Source organism: Coffea arabica, chromosome 1c (genome assembly GCF_036785885.1).
Source record: "Coffea arabica cultivar ET-39 chromosome 1c, Coffea Arabica ET-39 HiFi, whole genome shotgun sequence".
NCBI lineage: Eukaryota > Viridiplantae > Streptophyta > Magnoliopsida > Gentianales > Rubiaceae > Coffea > Coffea arabica.
The window spans coordinates 51,314,598-51,339,053 of NC_092310.1; the positions used below are offsets into that span (position 1 = coordinate 51,314,598).

At 35.0% G+C, this 24,456-nt stretch overlaps 1 protein-coding gene across 2 annotated transcripts; it reads right to left on the minus strand.

Annotated features, from left to right (window-relative positions):
• Window positions 1-8,242: 8,242 nt before the first annotated feature.
• LOC113726995 (AP-2 complex subunit alpha-1-like) lies at window positions 8,243-20,907 on the minus strand. 2 transcript variants are annotated; one of them, XM_072076316.1, is made up of 28 exons: window positions 20,787-20,907; window positions 20,463-20,687; window positions 17,935-18,066; window positions 16,858-16,983; window positions 16,702-16,764; window positions 16,527-16,624; window positions 16,237-16,444; window positions 15,265-15,336; window positions 15,064-15,156; window positions 14,314-14,415; window positions 13,989-14,086; window positions 13,354-13,435; window positions 13,105-13,193; window positions 12,671-12,776; window positions 12,525-12,590; window positions 11,932-12,038; window positions 11,745-11,849; window positions 11,535-11,655; window positions 11,186-11,365; window positions 10,866-11,084; window positions 10,411-10,491; window positions 10,151-10,315; window positions 9,969-10,055; window positions 9,670-9,795; window positions 9,500-9,580; window positions 9,330-9,401; window positions 8,956-9,035; window positions 8,243-8,853 (listed from the first exon to the last, which is right to left on the minus strand). In XM_072076316.1, exons 2-28 carry the CDS (start codon window positions 20,592-20,594, stop codon window positions 8,706-8,708), a joined length of 3,039 nt encoding a protein of 1,012 aa, XP_071932417.1. In that variant the 5' UTR covers window positions 20,595-20,687; window positions 20,787-20,907; the 3' UTR covers window positions 8,243-8,705. The 2 variants fall into 2 exon arrangements, with proteins under 2 accessions (XP_071932417.1, XP_071932420.1); XM_072076319.1 differs by having other exon boundaries at window positions 9,972-10,055; window positions 20,463-20,871.
• Between the last annotated feature and the right edge of the window lie 3,549 nt (window positions 20,908-24,456).

Consider the following 24,456-nt stretch of genomic DNA (forward strand, 5'->3'; position numbering starts at 1 on the left):
TATACGTGTTCTAGCTTTATAGTTGCATTATGTTGGAGATTGGAGGTTCAAATGTCACCCTAAAGATGACTTGAGCCAGGAAAAGTACGGATTTATGAAAGTACCCATCGAGTATAATTTGCTACTAACGTGCTTCCCCAGGGGAAACCTTTATGGTAGGAAGGCGTTCTATCGTAGGTAGAGGAGCAGAGCATGACACGTGTATTTGGAAATAAAGGTGTTAACGGATCGATTATATTGTAGTCGTAACGCGCGTGGAGAATAGTCATATAGAAACATTGTATGTGATTTGGTATATTTTAATACTCTGCCATTTTCAAGACATTGATCAAACATGATCAGTTCAATTTCTTTTATTTTCTCCAAAAACTTTCATTTTTTCTTCTTATATCTTTTCGTTTTCAATACATCAGTTTGGACCAAAAAAATAAAATAAAATTAAAAATATGTAAAAGATTCATAAATTAACTGAAAAACACTTTATAGACTATCGAAAACATTATTTTTGTAACTTGCAAAAACTTCAAATAAACATTCAAGAACTAACTATTGGTATTTAAAAAATGCATTATATTTTATCGAATCAGAATAAATCCTTATACTTTTTTATTTTTATTTGTTTTAAATATACTCAAGTTTTGGTAATAAAAAGTAAGACAACAAAAGGGTAAATTTGGAATTACATTTTTTAATGTACTCAAAATGAATTTTTTAAGTATTATATTTTAAAATGAGTTGTAAATAAACAAATAGTTTAAAGTAAGGGAGGCAAGTGAGTTTCACACCCAAAAAAAAAAAAAAAAGAGAAGCAAGTGAGATTTTTTAAAATTTGTGAGTGCCAAGTAAAATTGTTAGAAACCTTCAGGGAGGTTTATGAAATTATCCCAAACAAAAATTTAGAATGAATAAGTTGCTTTTTATAACGGTTCTAAAGGTTGTTTGAGATTTTATAAATTAGGTGTCTTGAGTTTGCTAAAAAAATTTCTTGCATATCTATAGCTAGTGGAAACGGAGTTTAAACTTGCTATAGGTTAGTTTCTTATTTTTTATTGTATCCTAAAGGGTAATTTGCCATTCAACCTAATTTTATTCTGATTTTATCCAACTAATAAATTGGCTTATGGAAAAATGGGTAAATGGATAATTTATGGAGGAAAGCCATAAAGAGTTGGTGTTTTATTGGAAAACGGGTTTATTTTTATTTTATCCGATAAATAAATTTATTTATGGAAAAAGGGTACTTTGTTCTTATAATGGAGGAAATCCATAAAGAACTGGTGTTTTATTGGAAAACGGATTTATTTTTATTTTATCCGATAAATAAATTTGTGTATGGGAAAATGGGTATTCTATTCTTATAATGGAGGAAAGCCATAAAGAATTGGTGTTTTATTAGAAACGGGTTTATTTTTATTTTATCTGATAAATAAATTTGTTTATGGGAGCATAGGTACTCTGTTCTTATAATGGAGGAAAGCCATAAAGAGCTGATATTTGATGAGAAAATGATACTTTAGAATACCAATGGATAACAGTTAAAACACATTCACAGATTTCGTATTTTAAATAATGAGATTGTTTTTAGGGGTGTTTTTATGGTTGTTTTTTGGGATATTTTTAGAATTTAAGAATTATTTGATATATTTTATAAAAATTTCAGCCACCCACCACCACACACTGGGACCACGGGCTAGCGATTTTGTGTATTTTGCACACCGACCCATAAAGAGCAGATGCTTTGTTCATATGTTGGAGGAGTGCCATAAAGAGCTGGTATGTTATGGGTAAATGGGCACTTCATGCAGTGATAGGGTACAATTTGTTAGTAATTTTATTATTAATTTTCCCTTTTATCCCTGACAAATATTGTGTTAATTGCTGATATTTACTCATATTTGGTATGTGGACGTAATTTCAGGAATAAAGCAGAAAACTACCAAAAGGAGGGATTTTATGGAAAATATGGAGACTTCTAAGGGCTTCAATGCTTGGGTCCTTGAATTTGTGGGGACCACAAGCTAGTGGAAGGCATCTAGTCATTTGGACTCTTAAAAGAAAGCTACGGAAAGAGACTTGGGGGCAAGAAGTACTTTGAAGGCTTTGTCCACATGTGTGGGGACCACCTAGATAGCCTTTAGTCATCTTTCTTTTATTGCTTAAATAGAGATAACGTAGAGTAGCAGAGGGATATCTCTGGTTTTAGTCTTTTAGTGTAGCTTTACTTTTTCCTTCTTTTGACTGGCCTCTGGCACACGCCAGGTGTTCGACAAAATTCCCCAACGGGAAAAACACCTTTTATTCCTTGCTTCTTAATAGAAAACGCTATGCCTTTGCAATCCATTAATTCGTGTGGTGATTTAATTATGCGGCGTGGCTAAATCTTCCATCTAGTCAAGGATCAACTCGACGGCGCAGTCCCGAAAACCTGTGAGATCTAATTAGTTTTCACGCGTTCCTTAATTTATTAATAATTGCACGTTGCCTGCTTGTATTTTCATGGGATTATTTTATTAATTGGATGTCAAGGGCCCGATGTTCAATGTGATTTATTAGTCTCGTGCCAATTTAGTCAATTAAATCCGTAATTGTTTGATTGATTAATATTAGTGGCAACTGGTGTGTTTACACATTAGGGGAACGTGCAATCTAATTTAAATAACCCTCGTAGCGTGTTATTGGTTAGGGCTAGGTTTTTCTAATATTAATGCAATTGGGAAATTAATTCCTACGGTCGTACCTAGGAGTATTTTCTGGTTAGGGGTGATCAATGGTCGTACCTTGGTTATCAATAATTTAAGGAAAAATTGGTCGTCAGACTATAACTAACCTATTAATAAATTAAGTGAACCTCTCCTGCATCAATGATCGGATAAATGGACTGTGCCTGAGTAGTTGTATCCTTGGCTAGAACTTATTTATTCTTGATTTAATTCCTGCTTTACTTGTGCTAGTGATTTATTTATTTTTAATTAAATTGTTTAATTATTTTTAGTTCCATTCCGGTGAAATCCCCCCTTATCAATTGGACTTTAAAAAGAGACAGATATCCCCAGTCCCTGAGGAGACGACTTTACTTGCCACTGCCTACTATTTTTGCCAACTAATTAATTCTGGTATATCGGGTTCAGCAAACTCTTCGGGAACAGGGTGAATCAAGTAACCCATTGCACACCTAGAGTCCCTGCTCCAGTACCTAGGATTAATTATTGACAGCTCTTAGTGGTATCTAGGTTCTATATTATTATTATTATTGCACAGGTTGACGACCTGTCATGCAGCAAAACTGTAAATTGGTAGCATTTCTATAAAGAATAAATGAAAAACGGGTATAATTGGCCATTTGCTCTGATTTTATCTGATAAATAAATTAATAATCTTACGATACCCTGCATAACTAATAAAAATTTTTTGAAAAAATGGGTATAACATGTTAAACCCACATATTCGCCATTTACTCTGACTGTATCTAATAAATAAATTATTAATCTTTCGGTACTCTAGACTTATGAAATGGAGACTGGTGGGTTATGCATGCAACATGAATTAAATAAATAATTCATGGAGGAGTGATATAAAGAGTTGGTAATTCATTGAAAAAAGGGGAAAATGAGCACTTTATGGAGGAAAGCCAAAAATAAATAGTAATTAATGGGAACACGGGTATTACATATTAAACCCATTTATTCACTAGAAATTTTACTCTGATTTTATCTTGTGAATAAATTAGTATTTTTGGAATTTATATATAATTAATTTTTTTCTTTTGCATTTCTATAAAAAATTAATCGAAAATTTTTTTTCGAGAGCGCAAAAATTCACAAGTCAAAAGAGTTGGTCTAAAAGGGAAAGAAATAGCTGAATATCATTGTTTTAAGTACTAAATAAATAGATGTAAAATGCTTGTTAAAAATTGGTACTTTGATCATATAATGAAAGAAAACTATAAAGAACAAGCCATTTACGGGAAAAGTTTTCATTAATAAAAATACGTAACCTGAGGGGGAGAGGGGGCCAATTGGGGTGGGAGTGGTAGTAGCAGTGTGTGGTGGGTGGCGACAGGGGTGGTGGTGGGAGGGAGAAGAAAAGGGAGGAAGGAGAGGGAGAAGAGAGGAGAGTGAAAGAGGAAGAAAATAGAGAGAGAGAGAGAGAGAGAGAGGGAGAAAATAGAGAGAGAGAGAGAGAGAGAGAGAGAGAGAGAGGGAGGGAGGAGAAGGGGGGTGGCAATGGGTAGGATGAGAGGTAGGAGTAGTTATCAGATGGACCGCTCCTGAACTGTTCACGGCTAAGATTTGGCCCAAAAAAATTGTACGGTTCAGATCACTTCTTGTACCTTGTTTTTAACAATGTGTGTGGAGCCCACAAAAATTTGTTCTAAAGTTACGCGTTGTGTAAATAAAGTTACGTCATGTGCAAACAAAATTACGCGGTGTGAAAATACACAAAATCGCTAGCCCGTGGTCCCAGTGGGTGGTGGTGGGTGGTTGAAATTTTTATAAAATATCTCAAATAATTCTTAAATTCTAAAAATATCCCAAAATACAACCATAAAAACACCCCTAAAAACAATCTCATTATTTAAAATACCAAATTTGTGAATGTGTTTTAATTGTTATCCATTGGTATCTTAAAGTATCATTTTTCCATCAAATATCAGCTCTTTATGGCTTTCCTCCATTATAAGAACAGGGTACCTATGTTCCCATAAACAAATTTATTTATCAAATAAAATAAAAATAAACCCGTTTCCAATAAAACACCAACTCTTTATGGCTTTCCTCCATTATAAGAACAGAGTACCTATTTTCCCATACATAAATTTATTTATCGGATAAAATAAAAATAAATCCGTTTTCCAATACAACACCAGCTCTTTATGGTTTTCTTCCATTATAGGAACAGAGTTCCCATTTTTTCATAAACAAATTTATTTATCGGATAAAATAAAAAAACCTATTTTCCAATAAAACACCAGTTCTTTATGATTTTCCTCCATAAATTATCCATTTACCCATTTTTCCATATGCTAATTTATTAGTTGGATAAAATCAGAATAAAATTAGGTTGAATGGCAAATTACCCTTTAGGATACAATGGAAAACAAAAAACTAACCTATAGTAAGATTAAACTTCGTTTCCACTAGCTATAGATTATTTTTGCAAACTCAAGACACCTAATATATAAAGTCTCAAACAACCTTTAGAACCATTATAAAAAGCAACTTATTCATTCTAAATTTTTGTTTGGGATAATTTCATAAACCTCCCCGGAGGTTTCTAACAATTTTACTTTGCACTCACAAATATTGAAAAATCTCACTTGCGTCCCTCACTTTAAACTATTTGTTTATTTACAGCTCATTTTAAAATATAATATTTAAAAAATTCATTTTGAGTCTTACTTTAATATTCTAAATTTACCCTTTTGTTGTCTTACTTTTTATTACCAAAACTTGAGTATATTAAAAACAAATAAAAATAAAAAAGTATAAGGATTTATTCTGATTCAATAAAATATAGTGCATTTTTTAAATACCAATAGTTAGTATTTGGATGTTTATTTGAAGTTTTTGCAAGTTACAAAGATAATGTTTTGGATAGTCTATAAAGTATTTTTCAATTAATTTATGAATCTTTTACATATTTTCAATTTTATTTTATTTTTTGGTCCTAACTGATGTATTGAAAACGAAAAAGATACAAGAAGAAAAAATGAGAGTTTTTGAAGAAAATGAAAGAAATTGAACTGATCATGTTTGATCAATGTCTTGAAAATGATAGAGTATTAAAATATATCAAATCATATACAATGTTTCTATATGGCTAACATTCTCCACGCGTGTTAAGACTATAACATAATCGATCTGTTAGCACCTTTATTTCTAAATACACGTGTCATACTTTGCTCCTCTACCTACGGTAGGACGGTAAATGCCCTTCCTACCATAAAGGTATCCGCTTCCCAGTGCCATAATTGAGAAGACAGTTTTCATTCACCCTTTTCTCTGTAGTTTTCTTCATAGATTTGCTGTAGGCCCTCCTAGAAGGAAAGCACCAGTAAAAGGTGGAGCCTGTCATTTTCGAGGACTGGAATCGACTAATGTTTGGGATGAGAACAAATATATTTTCTTCATGGATTTGCTCTATAGGCCGTCCTAAAAGAAAAGGACCAATGTAACGTACAGTCAATCCTTTGAGGAGTGGTGTAAATTAAAAGATTTACAATAAGGGATGAGAACAAATATCTCGTAACAATATTAGTGCTAAGGATTACGTTAAAACTGTTGTCCCAATTTAGAGATACACCCGTCTCACATTCATTTGTATTTCATGGCCGTCTGCTTCAAATTCCTAACTCGTGTACTTTTCCCTCCCACGTACCAGCAAAATTTCATGTTTTCCTTGGTAAGGATTTCAGCACCTCCAAGCTTTGTAAGGATTGCAACACTTCCAAGTTTCTCTTGCCACACTATCCTTTAAGTTAGAGGAATTTAACATCTTTGATCAACCTACCATCGATGACAGTCCAACATATTTTTGATGAGCCTCTGCTTCAGGAATATTCATACAAGATGTTGTTGCATTTACGGGTTCTGGTTTGGTATTTTGGCCAAATGCAACTACTAGTCTCTCAAAATTGATTTTCTCGTCTTCACGCTTAACTAGAAATTACAATTCTTCAGATGAGATCCATTTCATCCAAAAAAATTGAGTGAGATACTTTAGTAGCACTAGTTCTTGAACCTCTCGCTTCCCATCATCCCATGAGGGTGCCCGGGTTTTCCTGAGAAGAGGAAATGTACTGTGTTTCTGTGGTAGCGTGTGTTGAATGGTTGGGAGCAGGGATACTATTTATCATATAAACTATACATAAACATAGTACCATACATGAGCATGGATGATCATAAAAAATACCTACATCCTATGCCAATTATCTGGGAAGTTATAACATGGCGTGGTTATGTAGCGTATATATACCAGTAGCAATCCCAAGGCTACATTGATCAAGAGCATCCAACCAAAAAACTGTTGGTTGATTACTTTTTTTTTTTTTTTGGTATAACCCACAGATATCCGCATGTGTTTTGCAATTTACGACTAATCTTGTTTGAGTCACATCAGACCTCCTTTGCAGGGAAAGTTCTCCTAATATTGTTTTTTTTCCATTCCCATGTTTTTTGAATCCAAGACCTCATGTTCAAAAGATGCAAGCCTCTTCACTTGCACCGACATCCGTTGGTGTTGGGTGATTACTTAGTCTATTAGATTCCGTTGACAATTCTTCGACAGAATTGAGGGTTGAAGTTGTAGAAAAGCTATCTGGCATTTTGTCTTGGTGGTCATCTTAAATATGCGTTCAAAAGCTGTACGCGCTGGCCAAAATAGATATGGAGAGGGCTGCTTGTGGTCATTAGTCCATCTGGGGATCTTGAGAGTGCATGGAGTAATTGTCGCTTCCGTTTAGATTAACTGTTTTTCGGGGCATTTTTGAAAAATTTTACTGTAGCAGAGTTTTCATAGTATATTTTAAAAAATATTTTGAAATATTTAAGAGTAGAAGAGTTTTTAGAATATATTTTGAAATATTTAAGAGTAGAAGAGTTTTTAGAATATATTTTAGAATTTTTTTAAACAAAAAAAATTTTTTGACTACTTTTTAAAAATTTTAATAATAGTATTTGGAAAGCTAGTTTTTGAGAAACTCTTAAATCCAATTTGAGAGTGACTGTTTTTTCTTGGGCTGAGACTCGTAGTGTTCTTTTGACCAATTGTCAGCTAGGAGTAGTGGCTTGGTTTTCAACTGGTGGTAGAGCCGCTGGCTCAGCCACAGCAGGTAAGCATGCCAAAACATTGTATCTAGTCAGATTTCTGTCCTTGAAGGAATAGTAGATCCTGATTTGGAAGTAGACAGTTTCATCTCTCAATCTTCATTTAGGAGCTGGATATGAGGCCCTTCATTCTGCAAAGGGAGATAATGGAGGATAGCATCGATGAGTTTTTGTTGGACTGCACGAAGCAAAGAAGAATTCTTGATAAAAACAAGATAACCTGGAGCGCCATATCCGCAACGTCTTCACTTGTAATTCCAATGAGCATCTCAGGTAAGGCTCCAAACAAAAGCAGATGTAAAGGGAAAATCACAAAGAAGATCGAAGCTTGTTTATCCGAGACCCTCACTCAAATATACTGTATATAGATCTCTTGTCGTCTTGAGATATACGATCACTAGCCTAAAGAAAATAGATAAATCAACATCACGACCTTTTCTGTGCTGAAAAAATTGCTGTTTTCTGTTAAAAATACATCACGAACAAATCTAATAGATACAATTGGTCGGAACCACCCCAGGCAATCCCATGTGCTATTTCATTATACAGAAACCAATTAATGAAGCCTCGCTACTTTAGAAGGGGAAAAAAAATATAAGGAAAAGTGAGAAATAAGAAAGCCCCCAACCCGGAAGGAGAAAACCTCACTCAAAGAACTACATGGTTGAAAAAGAATCTCAAAACTTCGATCTCCAAGAAGCCCAACACCAACAATGCTAAGCCGATCAGATACAATGGTACAGCCCTGAATCCCGCCAGCCCTTGCACTGTATTGTTCGAAACCCACCTCAATTTCCGGGGATGCTTGGGCAGGCTGTCTGTATAATCAATTTTACAATAATCGTCATTGACAAATTCTTCAATGATGAAATAAGGAACTCAAAACAAGCCAGCAAGCAAAGCCCCGGGATCAGATGTTGCCGAAGGTGAGGGTGGAATTGTTGGCTGAGGTTGTGGAGGTACTGGTGCAGGCGGTCGGGCAACTAGAGGGATGCTGACTAATTGTTCTTTAATAAATTCCTTCAACCTGTACATCATCCAGAAGAGCATGTTTCGGGTTCAAATTCAAGCTTATATCATACAATTGAAAGGTAAAGACTTCTGATAGAACTCAAAGCAAAACACGTACTCAAAAGTTAGAGTAGGATCGCCTGAGGCAACAGTCATCCGTAGTTGAGTTCTATCTGCTGGATCCGTTTCTACTCTAAGCTGCATAACCAACAGACCATCACATCAGAATGATAGACATGTTTTCATAGTAGCAAAAGAGAAATAAATCACAAGCAACCTTTACTAAATAAAATGGGACGAAAGTCTACGGTACTAATAAAATAAACAAAGAGGAAAAAAATAATGAAGTACATATTCTTGGAATAGTTTAATCACGTATATTAGCATTACGTGGAGAAAACAAAGAACCAAACCCACTCAAGAACCCGGATGACAGTAAAATGGACAGTAAAGTGGCAGCCATTCTTAGAAATAAAGCCACAACTGGCTTACCAAACACAACATAGCTCGTGTACTCTCTGAATAGAAAGTTGTGCTGGCAACCAAATTGTTTGGGTTTGGATCCTGCAAAGAAAATAAGAGGTTAATGCTATGAGCATTTATATGCAGTTAGGAATGATTCAAATGTAAAGAACACAAACAGGATAAAGTGAAAAACTTACAAGCCCTGGACAAACCATCAACCTGTAACTGTTGAACAAATTGGCCATTTCTAGAAGTGGCATTGGTCTTACTCCTCTAACCTGGTCAAATGGAATAGGATAGTCAAGTTATACAAGTAGATCACTATTGCTGAATATATAGTCAAACTAAAAAATAAAGCGAAAAATACCACTTCTTGAAGCTTTAGAGGAGGTCCAGAAAGTGATCTCCACTGGGGGAAAAACTCTTCACCGGACACTTGTATAGGCTGAAGAAACTTATTCAAGACAGCAGGAAGGCGAAGTTTTACATTGACCTGTTAAGTGATCAGGGAAAGATTATTCAGAATTATACCACAAGTATTATGAGAAAATAAAAAGAATTCCAAACCAAAACCCAATAAAAAAAATATAATAAATGACCCTAGAAATTTCATACTCAAAATCAGTTCGTTTAAATGCCAAAAGCTTTATTATGGGGTTACAATACCACATGACTCGAAAACTTGTAGGAAAAATCCAGAACAGCCACATCCCTACTTGGCCGGAGATTAACAACCTCAAGTGGGCATTGCACCTAAACAACAAAACCAGATGCTTTTAATGGATGAACAATCTTAAAAGAAATGCACACAGAGAAGAAAATGGAAAATAAACCTGCAGTTAACCAACCTGTGCTCTTGGGGGTATAGTCTCTGGTACAAGTGAGAGTTCCAATTTTAAGTGAGCTGGGGGCAATATTAAAGCTTGAACTGAAACAAGTGGTGATGTATTCTTATTTCCAAGGAAAAGCACTAATCGCCCATGTGGGGCTCTCCATTCTGCTTTAATGCCAATCTGAAATTACTCAACCCCAAGAAATCAGTTGTCTACAGAGAAGGCTTAAAGGAGGCTTGAGCAGGCCCATCCAAACTGCAAAACTGAGAGCATACCTGAATATAAGGATCCTCATACAGCACGCCACTGTCCTTTAGGCACAAAGCCTGAAACCTTTCGGCAATATTTCCAATTGGCTGCAAGCAATGATCAGAGAGGAAACTCAAAATCATAAACACCACAAGAAATGACATAATCATCATAAACACCAAAGGAAGTCCTATGCCATTTGCAAAAACTAAATGTACAAAAAACTCATCAAAGTCATTTTCCTTGACATGGAATCTGTATGGAGAAATACGCTTGCGTGTTACAGAAGAAAACAGTGAAAAAGCTAAAAATTAAAATAAGAACAAACTCATTCACGCAAATTACACCCTAGGGAAAAATCCAGCTAAAACTTCTTAATGTACTGCCAATTCTTAAATTTTTGCAACCGTAAAATCTAGAAAATGTTGTCTCCACTACTGGACAGTGCTAATATTAGCCTACAACTTGCACAAGAAAGCACCTGGACAGTGTTCATCTGGCCTTCAACAGGAGCAATAGCCAACGCCTCCCCTGCATTTGGCGCACCAGCCAAACCAGAGGCCTGAATATGCTCAGCTTCAGCAGTAGCACTAGGAGGGCCTTCAATAGCCATTGGACCCAGGAGATCTTCAAAGGGCGGATCCACAACAGTGAGTGTGCCATTTGCTTCAGTCACAGCTGGATCTGGAGATTCACCATCCTGAAAATTTATACATCAAATTATAATCTGATGTGACAGTGAAGAAGTAGAGCGTCCATATCAACAATTGGCTCACTAAAATCCAGGGAAGGTCATCTCACCACATTACTCATGGCAGGCACCTTTACAAGACTGATCTGGCTCACAGTTGAAGGTCCATTAGCAGGGTGCTGGTCGGTCACCACCAAAGCATTAGAGTTCTGCTGCTGAGCACGCAACTTTATTGCACTTTGCTCAGCAGTATCAGCCTCAGAATTTTCAGCTTTCTTAATCAACGCAGACTGCATAACAAAAAAACATCACCACAATTTTTATCAATCATGGATCAGAATAATACAATAATCAACTTTAAAATGAAAATCAAGTCAAAGAGTGCTTCTTCCACAATGCTGATTGCTGTAATTGATGAAACAGACAATTGGAGAATAAATGAGAAACTCATATGCACACCTGTCGCTCAGGGAACTTTGGCATTTCAGCTAATATATCCATCAAAGCTGCACCTTTCCTACTCAGTTCAATATACTCAACAGCCCGCTGTTGTAGTTCAACATCAATACAACTTCCATACCTGAAAGTATGTTAAAATGTGCCAGTGACATTGAAGAAATTAAGTCATTCACTGGATGAATTTCAAATTAAAACGTGAAATTATCTCACTTGTTGAATATTGCCCCAATTTGAGACTGTAGCTCCGGGTCAGGTGGTTGGGTGTGCATCAAAATCTTTGCATATGATGAAAGAAGAATAGAAACTGTTGGAGTCCTGAACAAACATATTGAAATGAGGGAGGGATAGCAATGAATAAATACTGAGAATGAAAGACAACAAAGCCCAAAATCCTTACGAAACAGAAGGAAGCTTCTCATGTATGACACTGAAAATTTCTTTTGGATTACATCCAGGCCGTCTAGCCAGAAGATGGCTGTACTCTCCAAGAATATATGCACTTACCTATTCCAAAAAAAATTCAGAATTACAGGAAACTCAGTATTCAGAAAGGCCAAGTGGAGTCTACTTTATCAGTTGACTGCATTAAAATAAAAAGCACCACAAAATCAAATTCTGCTAATTGATTTTCCTCCTTGAAGATCAACAAGTAATATGCAGAATGCTTGGCATGTCATTAACATGAAGCTCTATAAAAATGTTCAAATGGGAAATTGATCTAGTAGAGTCTCTGATAATAGAAAATATCAGCAGGCATAATTAGATAGAGTAAGTGAAACTGATAGATAAAAGAACTATGTTCATTTACATCTCTGTTATGTATGCATAAACAAAGTACATACAATGTACATATATATATGCTTATTCTCCCCAAAAGACTACCCATTGCGTTGATCGACATGATTTTGCTATTTGGAAACCAAGACTAGAAGGCATTGTAAATGATCATCATATTCCTGTTAATCAAATTTGAAGGCAATGGGAACAAACCTTAACCATAGTTTCATGAACAGCAGGCTTATCAAGATACTCTCTGGCTTTCAGTGCAGCATAAGGCTGATAAAGAATACAAAGACATAGGTTACTCGTATGAAGATTTAAATTATATAAATCCAGAAAAGAGCTACCCTCGTTACCTGTAAATCCTCGTTATTCGTAACGAACTGCACCACACGAAACCAAATGTCATCACTGACAAAATCCCCTGCCTTGTCAATCAACTGAAGGATGACATCCACATACCTACAAGTGAAAAGTGAAAAGCATTACATATGGACTCTATTACTAGGTTACTGAATATTTGTTTAGGTTGGTCTTTGAATGAATGGGCGGATCAAATCCCATACCGACTTTTTGGACTTGAAAGCCTACAAACTATAGTACTCGAAGTTCCTGAGTTTCCTACTACTACTTGTTAGATTCAAAATTTGTGCAAATTACAGTACTTGAAGCTCCTAAGAATACCAATCCCACCCAGGAATTTGCAATTCAAGCATACACCAAATCAACCAAGTAGAATGACTAAGCTTGATAGCAAAATATGTATTTATCTTTGGAGACATTTCCATACCATGACAAATCAGGGGCAAACTTCTCTGATAGAATTGCAATTTTTAGTGACAATTCTTCACGCATAGCAAAGTCTGCAGAGCTGAGATACTGAAAACAGATAAACATTAGCACGGGAAAGAACTTCATTTGCATTAGTACAAAAGCAACTACATACGAATAATAATTTAGAAGCTAGACAGGACATCTGCAGTGCTTGGTCCAGCATATATATATATATATATATACAGACATACATATAGATATATACCTGTAATAATTCTTCAACTATGTCCTTTGCGTTGGAAACATCACACATGCCATATAGCAAATCAAGTGCACGCCTTCGGATGCTGTTGATAAGAATAAGAGTCAATCATAAGAAAGATAAATAACAGATTTTTGTATTTAGTTTGTGAGAGACTTGTGGTGTGATATAATTTGTGTTTCATCATCACTTGTTTTGTGCCTCAGGTCCGGCCCCTATTAATTCTATATTTTCATTGGGTACTACTAAACCTTACTTACCCAAAAAAAAAAAAAGAAGATAATTAGCGGATGGCTTAACACTCCAATGTATACATGTTAAGAAAAAAACCACACAAACACACACACACAAAAACAATCTCACAGGAAAAAAAATATTTGAACTGAAAGACCTTAATAGTAACCTACTGATGTTTTAGCAAAATAAAGAAGCTCCGACATCCAGTGAAAATTTCTTATTTCTTTGAATTAGTATCTTAAGTTCTAGGTAACCAACCTTGTATATTACACGTGAAAATATTTCTTACATGATACGACCATGTATCTCACTCTACATGCCTTCAGTTACCTCTTGTGCAGCTGTTAGAAAAGAGAACCACGAGGGAAATTCCACAGAAGAACACAAAGTACTTCATCTACCTGATATCAGGATCCTTTAATGAGGTAATGATCTGGGCTTGATGTCTTTTTATAATGTCCTGTACATCTGTTACCATTAACATCCGCGTCATATTCTCCTGTGTCACAGAACAAAGAAAGTAACCAGGTCAGTGCCACCATCTCAAACTTTCTAATATGAGAGTGGATGGGCCACATCTGCAGGCTCTAAACATCACTTATTAGGACAATGCAAACAACCTATTTAAGCAGCAGAAGTATATAGGACAATACAAAAACAGCAGGAAGGAAGAAGGGTAGGACATCAGAGACTTCAGTGCATAGAAAGCGGAAAGGAACAACTTACCAAGCCAAGATATCGAATATTTGGCTCACGCACAGCAATAAATTTCCCAAGCAGTGCAACACACTGGGACATCATCTCTTTTTCAGCATCAAGATGCATGACCTGAATAAAAGATGACAAAATTTGGAAAAATACCACTAAGTATGTGCATAGATGAAATAGTTTGAAATGAACCACTACTTCAAAGCAAGTTGCATCATGGTTTTCTAGAGCAACCTTAACACATTTAAGAAAGCAATGGCTATAACTGAGATACAATTAAACAGCATATTTGCAATGATATATCAAGTTCGGAATTCTGCCTAAAAGTCTCTTGAAATAGCATGACACAACTACCAAGTCTATTCATTCTAGCCAGGAAACATAAAGAGCTAATAAGAATAAGATTCTTTTTTTTATGAGACATTTCAAGAACAAAATTCCACAGCAGTATAGCTCAAAACCAAAATGTTCATACTTGTTTTTTTACTCATTTGATACTAAATCCAAATTCAGAAAATCAATTACTTCTCAAATTTTGTACTTGCAGTAGGAAAGGAAATTTAACTGACACTATTACCTTTCCACTCATATTGCTCAATCTCAAACATATCTCAAGCAGTAATTATAATTCTTCCAAAAGAAACTATGGAAATAATGCAAATCAATCGGCCTCTTGGCTCAAATTTACTGTTGAAAAATCTACCCATCAAAAGAATCCTAAAACAAATGATCACTAACTACAGTACAACACACTCAATGGTAACTTACAAGAGCAAGGGCTTCAAAAAGCACAGCATGGGATGCATTATTCTTGTTGACATTTTTCACTACATCAGTTCCCATGAGTATCCGTTGTAAAACCTAATTAACCAAGATAAATCAAACATCATATCCAATAACAAGTAATACACTGGGATATAAGATTCAGTGAAGAAACCATCAAAAACTTCATTTGTAAAGGAAGAACACCTCAAATAATGATCTTCTAGTGTTTGGATCTTCAACAGTAGGAAAATACTGAAGAGCCCTCATTGTCTTAACCTGGATCATGTAATAGTGATTATTAAACATAACTAACAATTTAAAACGTCACTTAAAGAAATATATTGCATGATACTAATTGATGAAAAAAATTGAATTGATATAATCACCCACTTTTTTCCTTTTTAGAAATCCATTCACACCACAAAATTATGCAAGATGCAATGGCAACTAAACTACATCAAAGAATACCCTTCTACATTCTATAACTGCTTCTCTCTAAGTGCGTACCCGTTCATCCTGTAAATCAATCTCGTTCAACCTAAGAACTTACAGATAATTTAAGATTTAAGATCATTCCTAAAAAAGTCCTAAATCATAATTTTTGTTGCTAATTGTAAGAGCAATTTCTGTAAACGTGTCTTGATTTATGAAGGCTCACCATAGAAACCTGCAAAAAGTATTATGCACAGACAAGTTTCTTGGTACTTACTGACACACACCAGAATATGTTGAAATACAAAAGAAGAAAGCCCATCAAAGAAAATTTTCTGCGCTATACCTACCAAAGGATTTTCTCCTGCGAGTAACATGATTTCCCTTGTATGCTCAATTCAACTCCAATAATGTGATTTTAATAAATGCACCAAGATTAACCCCTCAAATCAATTAGTTCCAGCTTTGAAATTATAATCCATGCACTTTTGGGATTCACAAATTCGTAGTCCTCTAAAATCTAGAATTATGCTCCACCTGAATTGTCCAAATTAAAAAAGGATCCAATACAAGTGAATTTACATCTTTACAGTTTAAGATGGAGTTCTCTGTTGAGAATTATGCTCAAACCCAAAATCTTGGACTCAAGAAACAATAAATGCAAGTTAACCATTCAACATGAGTTATTTACAGTATTGCAGCCCTAACAACTAACTCGGAGTTTAACAGAAAAGGCATACAAACCTGAAGCCAGGGAGATGGAATACCATAGTAAGTGTATTCTTGTGGAATATCTTGGTTCCTTGCCAGCCTTTCCAAAATTTTAACACACTTTGGCAGACAACTCCAGTATGTGTCATGGTTATGCGACACTAAGGCAACTAAAAGGCTCATTGAAGATGTTAAGACACCCAAATCACGTTCATCTAACAGTTGTGCCATTCGATCTGACCTGATAATAACAACAAATAGCTTATCAAATTTGCAATGGTACAATTATCCATCAAATATGTCTACAATTTTATACTAATTACCAGCCATCCACATTCACAACATCAGGATTTTTTCTAAACAGGCGTAGGAGACATAAAGCAGCCTTCTTCCTCACAAGGGGCCTGCAACTACTGGATAGCTGAAGGGAAAGAAACTGTCAACAAAAATATTCAACTCATTAGTACTCAAACAAAAGTCAAGAAACTGTCTGCTTACAAGTAATTTTTGAACATCAGGTGCAAGTGATTCAGCAAACTCCCTCCCACCAATATTTCCGACCTGTACAAGGCAACAAATAAAGACATAACAAAAATAAAACGAAAAAAGAATAAAAGAAATTTGCTAATTATCTAGAAAGGTCTATAACCATACCAGAGTCAGTGCTAGGCACTGGAAAGTCTCATTTCTACCGATGATATCATTCCGGACTGTATTAATAGCTAATCTCAAAAAGTCGTGATTCTCATTTAGCAAACACGATGTCACTATGTACCCAACCTGCAGCCAGATCGAGTCAGTTGAACATTCCCACAATAACATCATTGTCCCAAAGCAGAATCAAATTAGTTTAGTAGAAAAGTTCATGAATGTAAGCAGTAAATAAATCCTATGAAGGATACCCTAAAGCATCTATTTAACAAATTAGGAAGAATTTTTCTACATTTCCCAGGCAAGAGCTAAATTCAAAAAGACATCAACATCCCTATTGCACGCATATTACAGAATCAACTTTGAACATTCAAACGAAATTCGCTGACTATTTCCAGATTTTATAATGGACCTGTTTTTGTGCTGCTGCTTTGACCTCACAATGTGCCAGAAAGCTTACTAAGCAAAGTCACAAGCAACATCCGCTCAGCATTTGATAATTTTACTGGTTCAATGGGTGTAGCAAACGACTGTCCATAAAATTGGCACAAGGCATCCAAGAACAAATCCAAAAATCAAAAGTTCTTAATCCTCCAACTGATTGTTGCATTCAATTGGCAATAAAGTTTAAATCATTTCAAAACCAATAGTTACAGTTTGATTCCATCAATTATTACAAGTACTGCATAAGGATGGAAAAAGCACATCTATATAACAAATGAAAAAAAATGTAAAGTGCTGCAGCAAATTCAAAACTTTTTAGATGCATGCTTAACATGAGATAATCGTCATGAGTTGACAGGATCCAGTTTTTAATGAATGTCATCTATCTCACACAGAGTCTATTTTAGTGCATGTAAGCAACTAGAAATATAGCATAGCAAAATAATTATCACACATGCAATAAGAACTATCCAGCACATGTATTGTAGTGAACGACTAGCTTATTTAAGTTGATTGCAATCAAACGTAGTTGGGTTCTGAGTAATTGATTGAAACCTTATTGCCAAAAGTAACAATACTAGCATTACAAGACAAGATCATTGCATTGTGTTATCAAAAACTGAGGTCATCAGGTACCTGCTTTTCAGGATACTTGGGAGCAGATATTAAAGAAACGGCTTCCATGTGACCAAAGTCCACATCATAACCAAGCATGTATATGTAAAGCATTTTCCAGACGTATTTCTTCTTCTCATAAGGAGTCAAACCCTGTAGTGAACAAAACATATGTAAAAAAACTCATACAATACCAAAATCAGACTCATCTCTAAGATACAGTTGAAAATTTTGATTGCACAGAATATAACAAAATTTGCAAGCAATATGAATGCCAAAATGACAAGCAGAGCAATATGCTGAAAAATATTGCTGACAAAAAATTTCTAAAAAAATATTAAACTTGACCAGCCCCAAGGGAAGCTACAAACTCCAAATTTAGCAAATAAAAACTGGCCGTAAGAGACACCCCGAAAATTGTAAGTAAGAAAAAAAAAATGCAGACAATTTCGATTCTGCAATAACACCCTAAGGAAGTCCATTACTCAGAGCTCTTGTCATAACTGAACAGTTTGTTCAACTTCATATATCTAAGGATTGGTTAAAGAATTTGTAACGACTTTGGGTCACATACTACTCACAACTTGGTTTACGCAATTGAAATTTCTAATTCTGCAACAAATGAAGGATCAAGATCAAACAAATAACCAGGAGATCACATCAGTAGTTTGGGCTACAAAAGTTGTTGGCATAGGGCACTGATTTGTTACAGTTTGCACCAGAATGGCCCCCTATGGTCTCGCAACGTGGTGAATTGGGACATTGTTAGACAATGAAGTAACTTCACAGCATGTTCAACCAAGGACAGGAGATGATTGCAAGACATGAAGGTTCATTGAGAAGAAATACATAAGGCTGAGTTCTGATAACTTTACCTAAGCATTGCTGCTGATGGACAGTGATTAGGCTACAAAACTTTGTTTAAGTAGCTCAGGCCATGGTAATTGCAACTGTAATTTTGAAAAATCAATTTTCAAAGACATCACCTTCCCAAGATCCCCACCAAAAAACAAAAATCAGTGAGCTTCATGTAGCTCCCAGTGATTGCGCTGATGATGGCTATATGCATTAGCCTCAGGATCAGAGTATGGCCACAATAAGTGACAGGCTCAAGTAGATAAGTAAAGCAGGAAAAGAGAAAAAATAAAAATAACATAGGTCAGCAAAAATGATACCGCACACAACAAGAACGTTTTGATAAATTAATCTTCATTTTAAGATTGAAACAAAGAAGGACTACAGTTTCCTTCTGCCTTTGCAGTAAAATATTCTAAAATTGAAGAGGAGGTCTTGGTTAGTGAGCATTTGAAACAAGGAAACTTCCACAATCCCAAATAAAAGCCTACTTGGCTTTTAGCTGAAACGAATCTCACCATGATTACTAGGGGAAATCCTTGGACAACAACGCCAGTCACCTCAGAGTCAATGACGCACAAACATCACTTGCCATATCTCTCATATTTTGAAAATGTTACTATATACCCTGCTTCCTGAATATCAATCTGTCGTGTACAGTCTTCTAACCCTTATCCACTTAAAACTTGTCTCTTTCACTACTTAGTTGAGCATTAACAAACTCCATGGATTACCTTTTTCCCTTGCTATAGGCCACCACCCAGAAAAGGAACAACAACAAAGAGGCTGGTGCAATTTATGTATGAATGCTTAAGTCTTCTTAACGATTCTACATATAGCAACAAGGTCATGAAGTTCAAGGCTTAATCATAACTTAACTGAACATACTAGCGAATTATTCTAAACCACAAATCCAGGAAGGTATGGTGGGACCCCCAGCTCCTACCAGTTCACACAGATCATACCATGTCTTTGCCATGGATTGAATGTGTTATAAGCTGTGCAAGTAGTGCAGTACTTTCCCGATTATACTGAATTTGGAGAAATAGCCGTGCATGATCTAACAACGTCCATCAAATAACATCGAAGAAATCACAACTTTCATCCAAGTAATTTTCAGTGCTGAAAGTACAAGAAGAAAATGAAGGTTTAGCGAAAAAGAAAAAAAAAGCAGCCACAAATGCCAATATTTCAACATTACTCGTCTACACCCCTTCCGAATTATCAGCATTCACTACCAACAAAATGCTAGCTCATTTTCATTTCTTAACACATTTTTTCTTCTTTTGTCCAACTAACCCTTTCCAAACATAAATTCCATCTAAGATTATCAACTCAAAATTTCTGAACTAGAAAGGCCTCTACTAATCAAATTGCCAATGACAGAATTCAAAAAGAAAGTAAGCATCCAAAACGAGCCAAAATTACAAAACCATAAAACACTCCAAACACATTTCGACTAAGCCTTAAAAAGTGAATTCGGACTTCAAATTCCACAAATTTTAAACTAAGCCAACACATTCAAAGCCCTCTTTATTCGATAAAAAACCTAATTTACACAAATGCACCACTTAAACACAAAAAAACCTAAACACAACTCCACAAAAATACAGTCCCCTCAGCTCAACAGCTCATATCGAATTAAAAAAAGCTTTTAAAAAAATGATTACAAGAAAGAAAAATAAATGAAGTACCTTTTCATTTTTGAAGCGAGTACGGATATTGCCGAGCTCTTTATCGACGCGGAGGCGTTCTTGTTCTTTGTTCTGGCAATTGCGGACGTCGCTGATGAACACCGACAGCCCTCTCATGCCAGACAACGCCATCTCCAAGCGGTCCGATCACAACTCCGGTCCAGATCCAACTCAAAACGCTTGGTCCGGTTACAATTGAAAGATCTTAATCCTCTGCTTTGGTTTCTTCAAAATGAATGCATCTAATCAAAATTCCAGGTGGAATTCACCGAGTAAAAATCAAAATGCTGAGAGTGAAAAATAATGTTTAGGGTTTGAATTTACAAATAGAGAGAGAACAGTGGGTGTGTGGAGGCGTGATCTAGAGAGAGACAGAGGTGGACTGAGGAGAAAATTTGGAAAGAGCCGTCGGGGCCCGATAGATAGGCTGATGAGGAAGAAAGACGACTTTTTTTTCCCTTTTTTTTTAGTATACTACAATTTTTTACAGCAGATGACGCCATCATTTCGCTTTTTTTTTATTTTTGTTTTATTTATTGACTCCGCTATAATAATTAGCATTAACATTTAAAACTCGATTTTTATTTTTCTTTTTGGGTTTGGTTTTTAGTTCCCAATTTAAAGCTTGTTGACTGGAAAAGAACCAGAAGGATGTGGATCCGGGACCCGAAAAGGGATGGGTTTGTGGTTTGACCGTTCGAAGCACAAATGCGAAAGGCCTGTTGAAAATGTCAGAAACTTTCATCAGTTGTTCTTTTGCCTATTTTGTGATTTTCCACCGAAATTTTTTTTTACATTTTCTATGAATATATTTACCGGTCACCTTCTTTTCTCACATAAATAAAATCGTTATAATACGTTTTTTTATTAAAAAAAATCCTAAATATAGCAATTCAAACACCTAAATCTCCCTCTTTTTTTTTTATAGTTTTTTGTTGATGAATGCTGCCTATGAACTTCAAGTTTATCATTGGTTTTTTATTTCACATTTGGTTAATTGTTTTCATAAGTTGAAGTGACCGTACGTTTTTTTGTTAGTATTAGGCTGCAAGAAATGAAGGCAAAAGGCTATAAATATATCCAAAGCAAAGCAACTAAAAAGGCATAAAGAGATATTTTAAATGAAAACTTAATTGTTATTACTGCAGTTTTAAATAGTAGCAAAAATAGCCCGAACATATACCATATAGTTCTTTCAAACCTATCTTACCATTAATTAGATTGTAGTATTGTTTTATTTTATCATACGGTCTGTCTAACAGGAACTTTCTGAGCGCTTGTTAAAATATATTTCAGGTATTAAATTTTTAAAAATGTAAAATTAATTAGAAAAAGTGTATAAATACAAAAAAAAAAGATAATAACTATTAGTATGTATATGCATATAATATATTAGATAGAATTTAGACGTATTAATGATTGTTCAATTGTCATATTTGATCGGTTAAAATACAAGCATTTAGATTCGAAATCTAATTATTTATCACACATAGTAGAGTAATTTAACTCAGACCAAATGTTCAAAGATTTTTTTCACAAATGGATACTGTGGTAATGAGGGAACAAGAAATTCATGAAAATCATAGGAATGTTGTTATTCAAGAAATTCCAGTCTCCTTCCGTCATTTTACTTGGTTCTTTCCCTTCTGGACATCACAGATGTAAGCCTGATAATACCCTTGTCGGGCGAATACTCGACCCTAAACCACCAACTTGAGAGAGAAGGTCCAAATAAGGCTTATCTTTGGCGTTTCTAGAATTGATTTCCCAACCATATTATGACCTTCTATGATGTAAACGGGTTGAACTTTGAACCATTGTGCTTTTGGGCTCGAAGAATTTGGCAAAAGTCGGTCCACTTTTTTGACTCTTCATAGGCTCGTAGCACTCAATGCTGACTTGTCAAAACAACCCATTGGAGACAAGAGGAAATTTCGCTGCAAATGTTCACACATAGACTTAGGACGCTAAAAGTTTCAGCAGAGATCATTAGGGGTGCCCAGGGTCAGGGATCATAAATTCCATGTATGTACGAATTCACTGTCGCTAATCACACGTAGCGATCAACAAAATTACATTCCATACTGTAACCCAGTTGAATCGGTTAATCTGTGAGATAGGATTTGAGTGTACATGATAATTTAATCTTCTTCTACGTATAAAAAACAAAAAAGAATTAGATTAACAAATCAAACAATACAATATTTTTTTTCAAATCAATAAGAGTATTTAATCTAACAATTCTAAAAATCTATCAACAAAATAGAAAATCAAAACACATTAGATAATTTAAACACCGAATATTATAAACATTTGTTTCCGTTTTCTCTATTTCTTGAAAGCAATCGATATTATTTTTTTTAAAATAAGGATGACAAGTTACTCCACAACCAAACATGTAAGTTTTAAACATTAAAAACAAAATAATTAGTAGAGTGATGGAGTTGATAGGATTTACGAGAAAAGAAAAGAAGTTTTGGAACAAAAAAAAAAAGGGAGAAGAAGAGTAAATGAAATTAGTGGCGACGCATGTAGAAAGTGAAAAAGGTAATTGGGAGATAGAATTAGATAGATAAGTTTATAAGTTTTGAAAAATAAAATATATAATAGTTCTCATAATTCAATTATTAGTAAATTAAATTGACTAAATAATTATGAGTTGGAGTTGAGGTTTGGATTTGGCTACTAGTTATCCTAACCCATCCCACATATCCTAGATAGGGACGGCAACGGGGCGGGGTTGGGGCGGGGGATGCTGCCTACAAACTCCCCCCACCCCGTCCCAGCCTCGCCCCGCCCCGCTTCCCCTGCATGTGCTTTCGCGGGGTTAATAAAAATTTGTTATATAATTTTATTATGATTAAATTTTAGCAAATAATCAAATACTAAAATATCAACACATCATCAAATTATTATTCATTGTAATTTTATAATTGAAACTTATAAAAACAATCAAACAAAAATTATTTAAATACAATCCAACATGATGAAATAAATATAACTAAAGTAGTCAAGTTTTCACTTTTGGCACAAATACAATCACTAATTCATTATTGTGTTTGTGCTTTTTTTAAGAAAAAAATGTTATTGTATTAAGTGTAATTAAGAATTTAGTATCAATGTATTAGTAAATTTAGTATAATCAATTAATAATTTGTATTAGTACACATATATAATTATTAGTATAATTAATAATATCAATTATATTATATATACTAATAGACATTATATAATACATATAACTAATAATATCATTATCATAAGTTTGTAACTAATTAAATTATATATTATATGTATAATTATATACATATATTTATTTTTTTAAAGCGGGTGGCGGGACGGGGGTACACTCCCCCGGTCCCCGCCCCGGTTAGACGCCCCGTTTCTAAGCGGGGAGAAAAAAATTCCTCCCACCCCCGCCCCAACTTCCTCCCCATTAGCCCCCCGCGGGACGGGTGCTCGCGGTCACCTGCTCCCATTGTCATCCCTAATCCTAGACATTTGTGCTACAGACGCATATATGTCCAAATAATCATGATTTTCAAAAATTGAGAACCATATTCTAATATAATTTTTTAAATAGATTCGAGTAACCTAATTATTTCAAGAATTGCAAGTTCATTACCCTATTTTTTTATTTGGATTAAGTCGATTTTCTTGATTATCTACTTTTTCTTCTATTCTTTTTGAACACCTGATGGACTATATATATATGCAATCAAATTCCTGTCTTTCTACCATGTTTACTGTACATGTCTTTCTACCGTCCAGCTGACATCCTGTTTGTTGTTAAAAAATCAGAGCCATTTCTTTCTGATAATTGACACATTTTTAAGTCCAACGGATATATGGCACCAAACAAGCCCCAAGATACAACAGTGCATTCTCCAAAAATGTTCTACTTGTTTTTTGGACTCCCCACTCAAGCTTGAAGCAAGGACTTGCCAAAAACCAAAATTTACAATTAACATTGCATAGTTTTGAAATAAAATAA

Excerpts from the sequence above, each read along its gene's own strand:
- LOC113726995 (XM_072076316.1), bottom strand. The coding sequence starts at position 20,594 with ATGGCGTTGTCTGGCATGAGAGGGCTGTCGGTGTTCATCAGCGACGTC. Across the intron at positions 16,765-16,857 it reads AGTGCCTAGCACTGACTCTG|GTCGGAAATATTGGTGGGAG; the intron begins GTATGGTTATAG and ends TGCCTTGTACAG. Across the intron at positions 12,039-12,524 it reads TTCATGAAACTATGGTTAAG|GTAAGTGCATATATTCTTGG; the intron begins GTTTGTTCCCAT and ends TTTTTGGAATAG.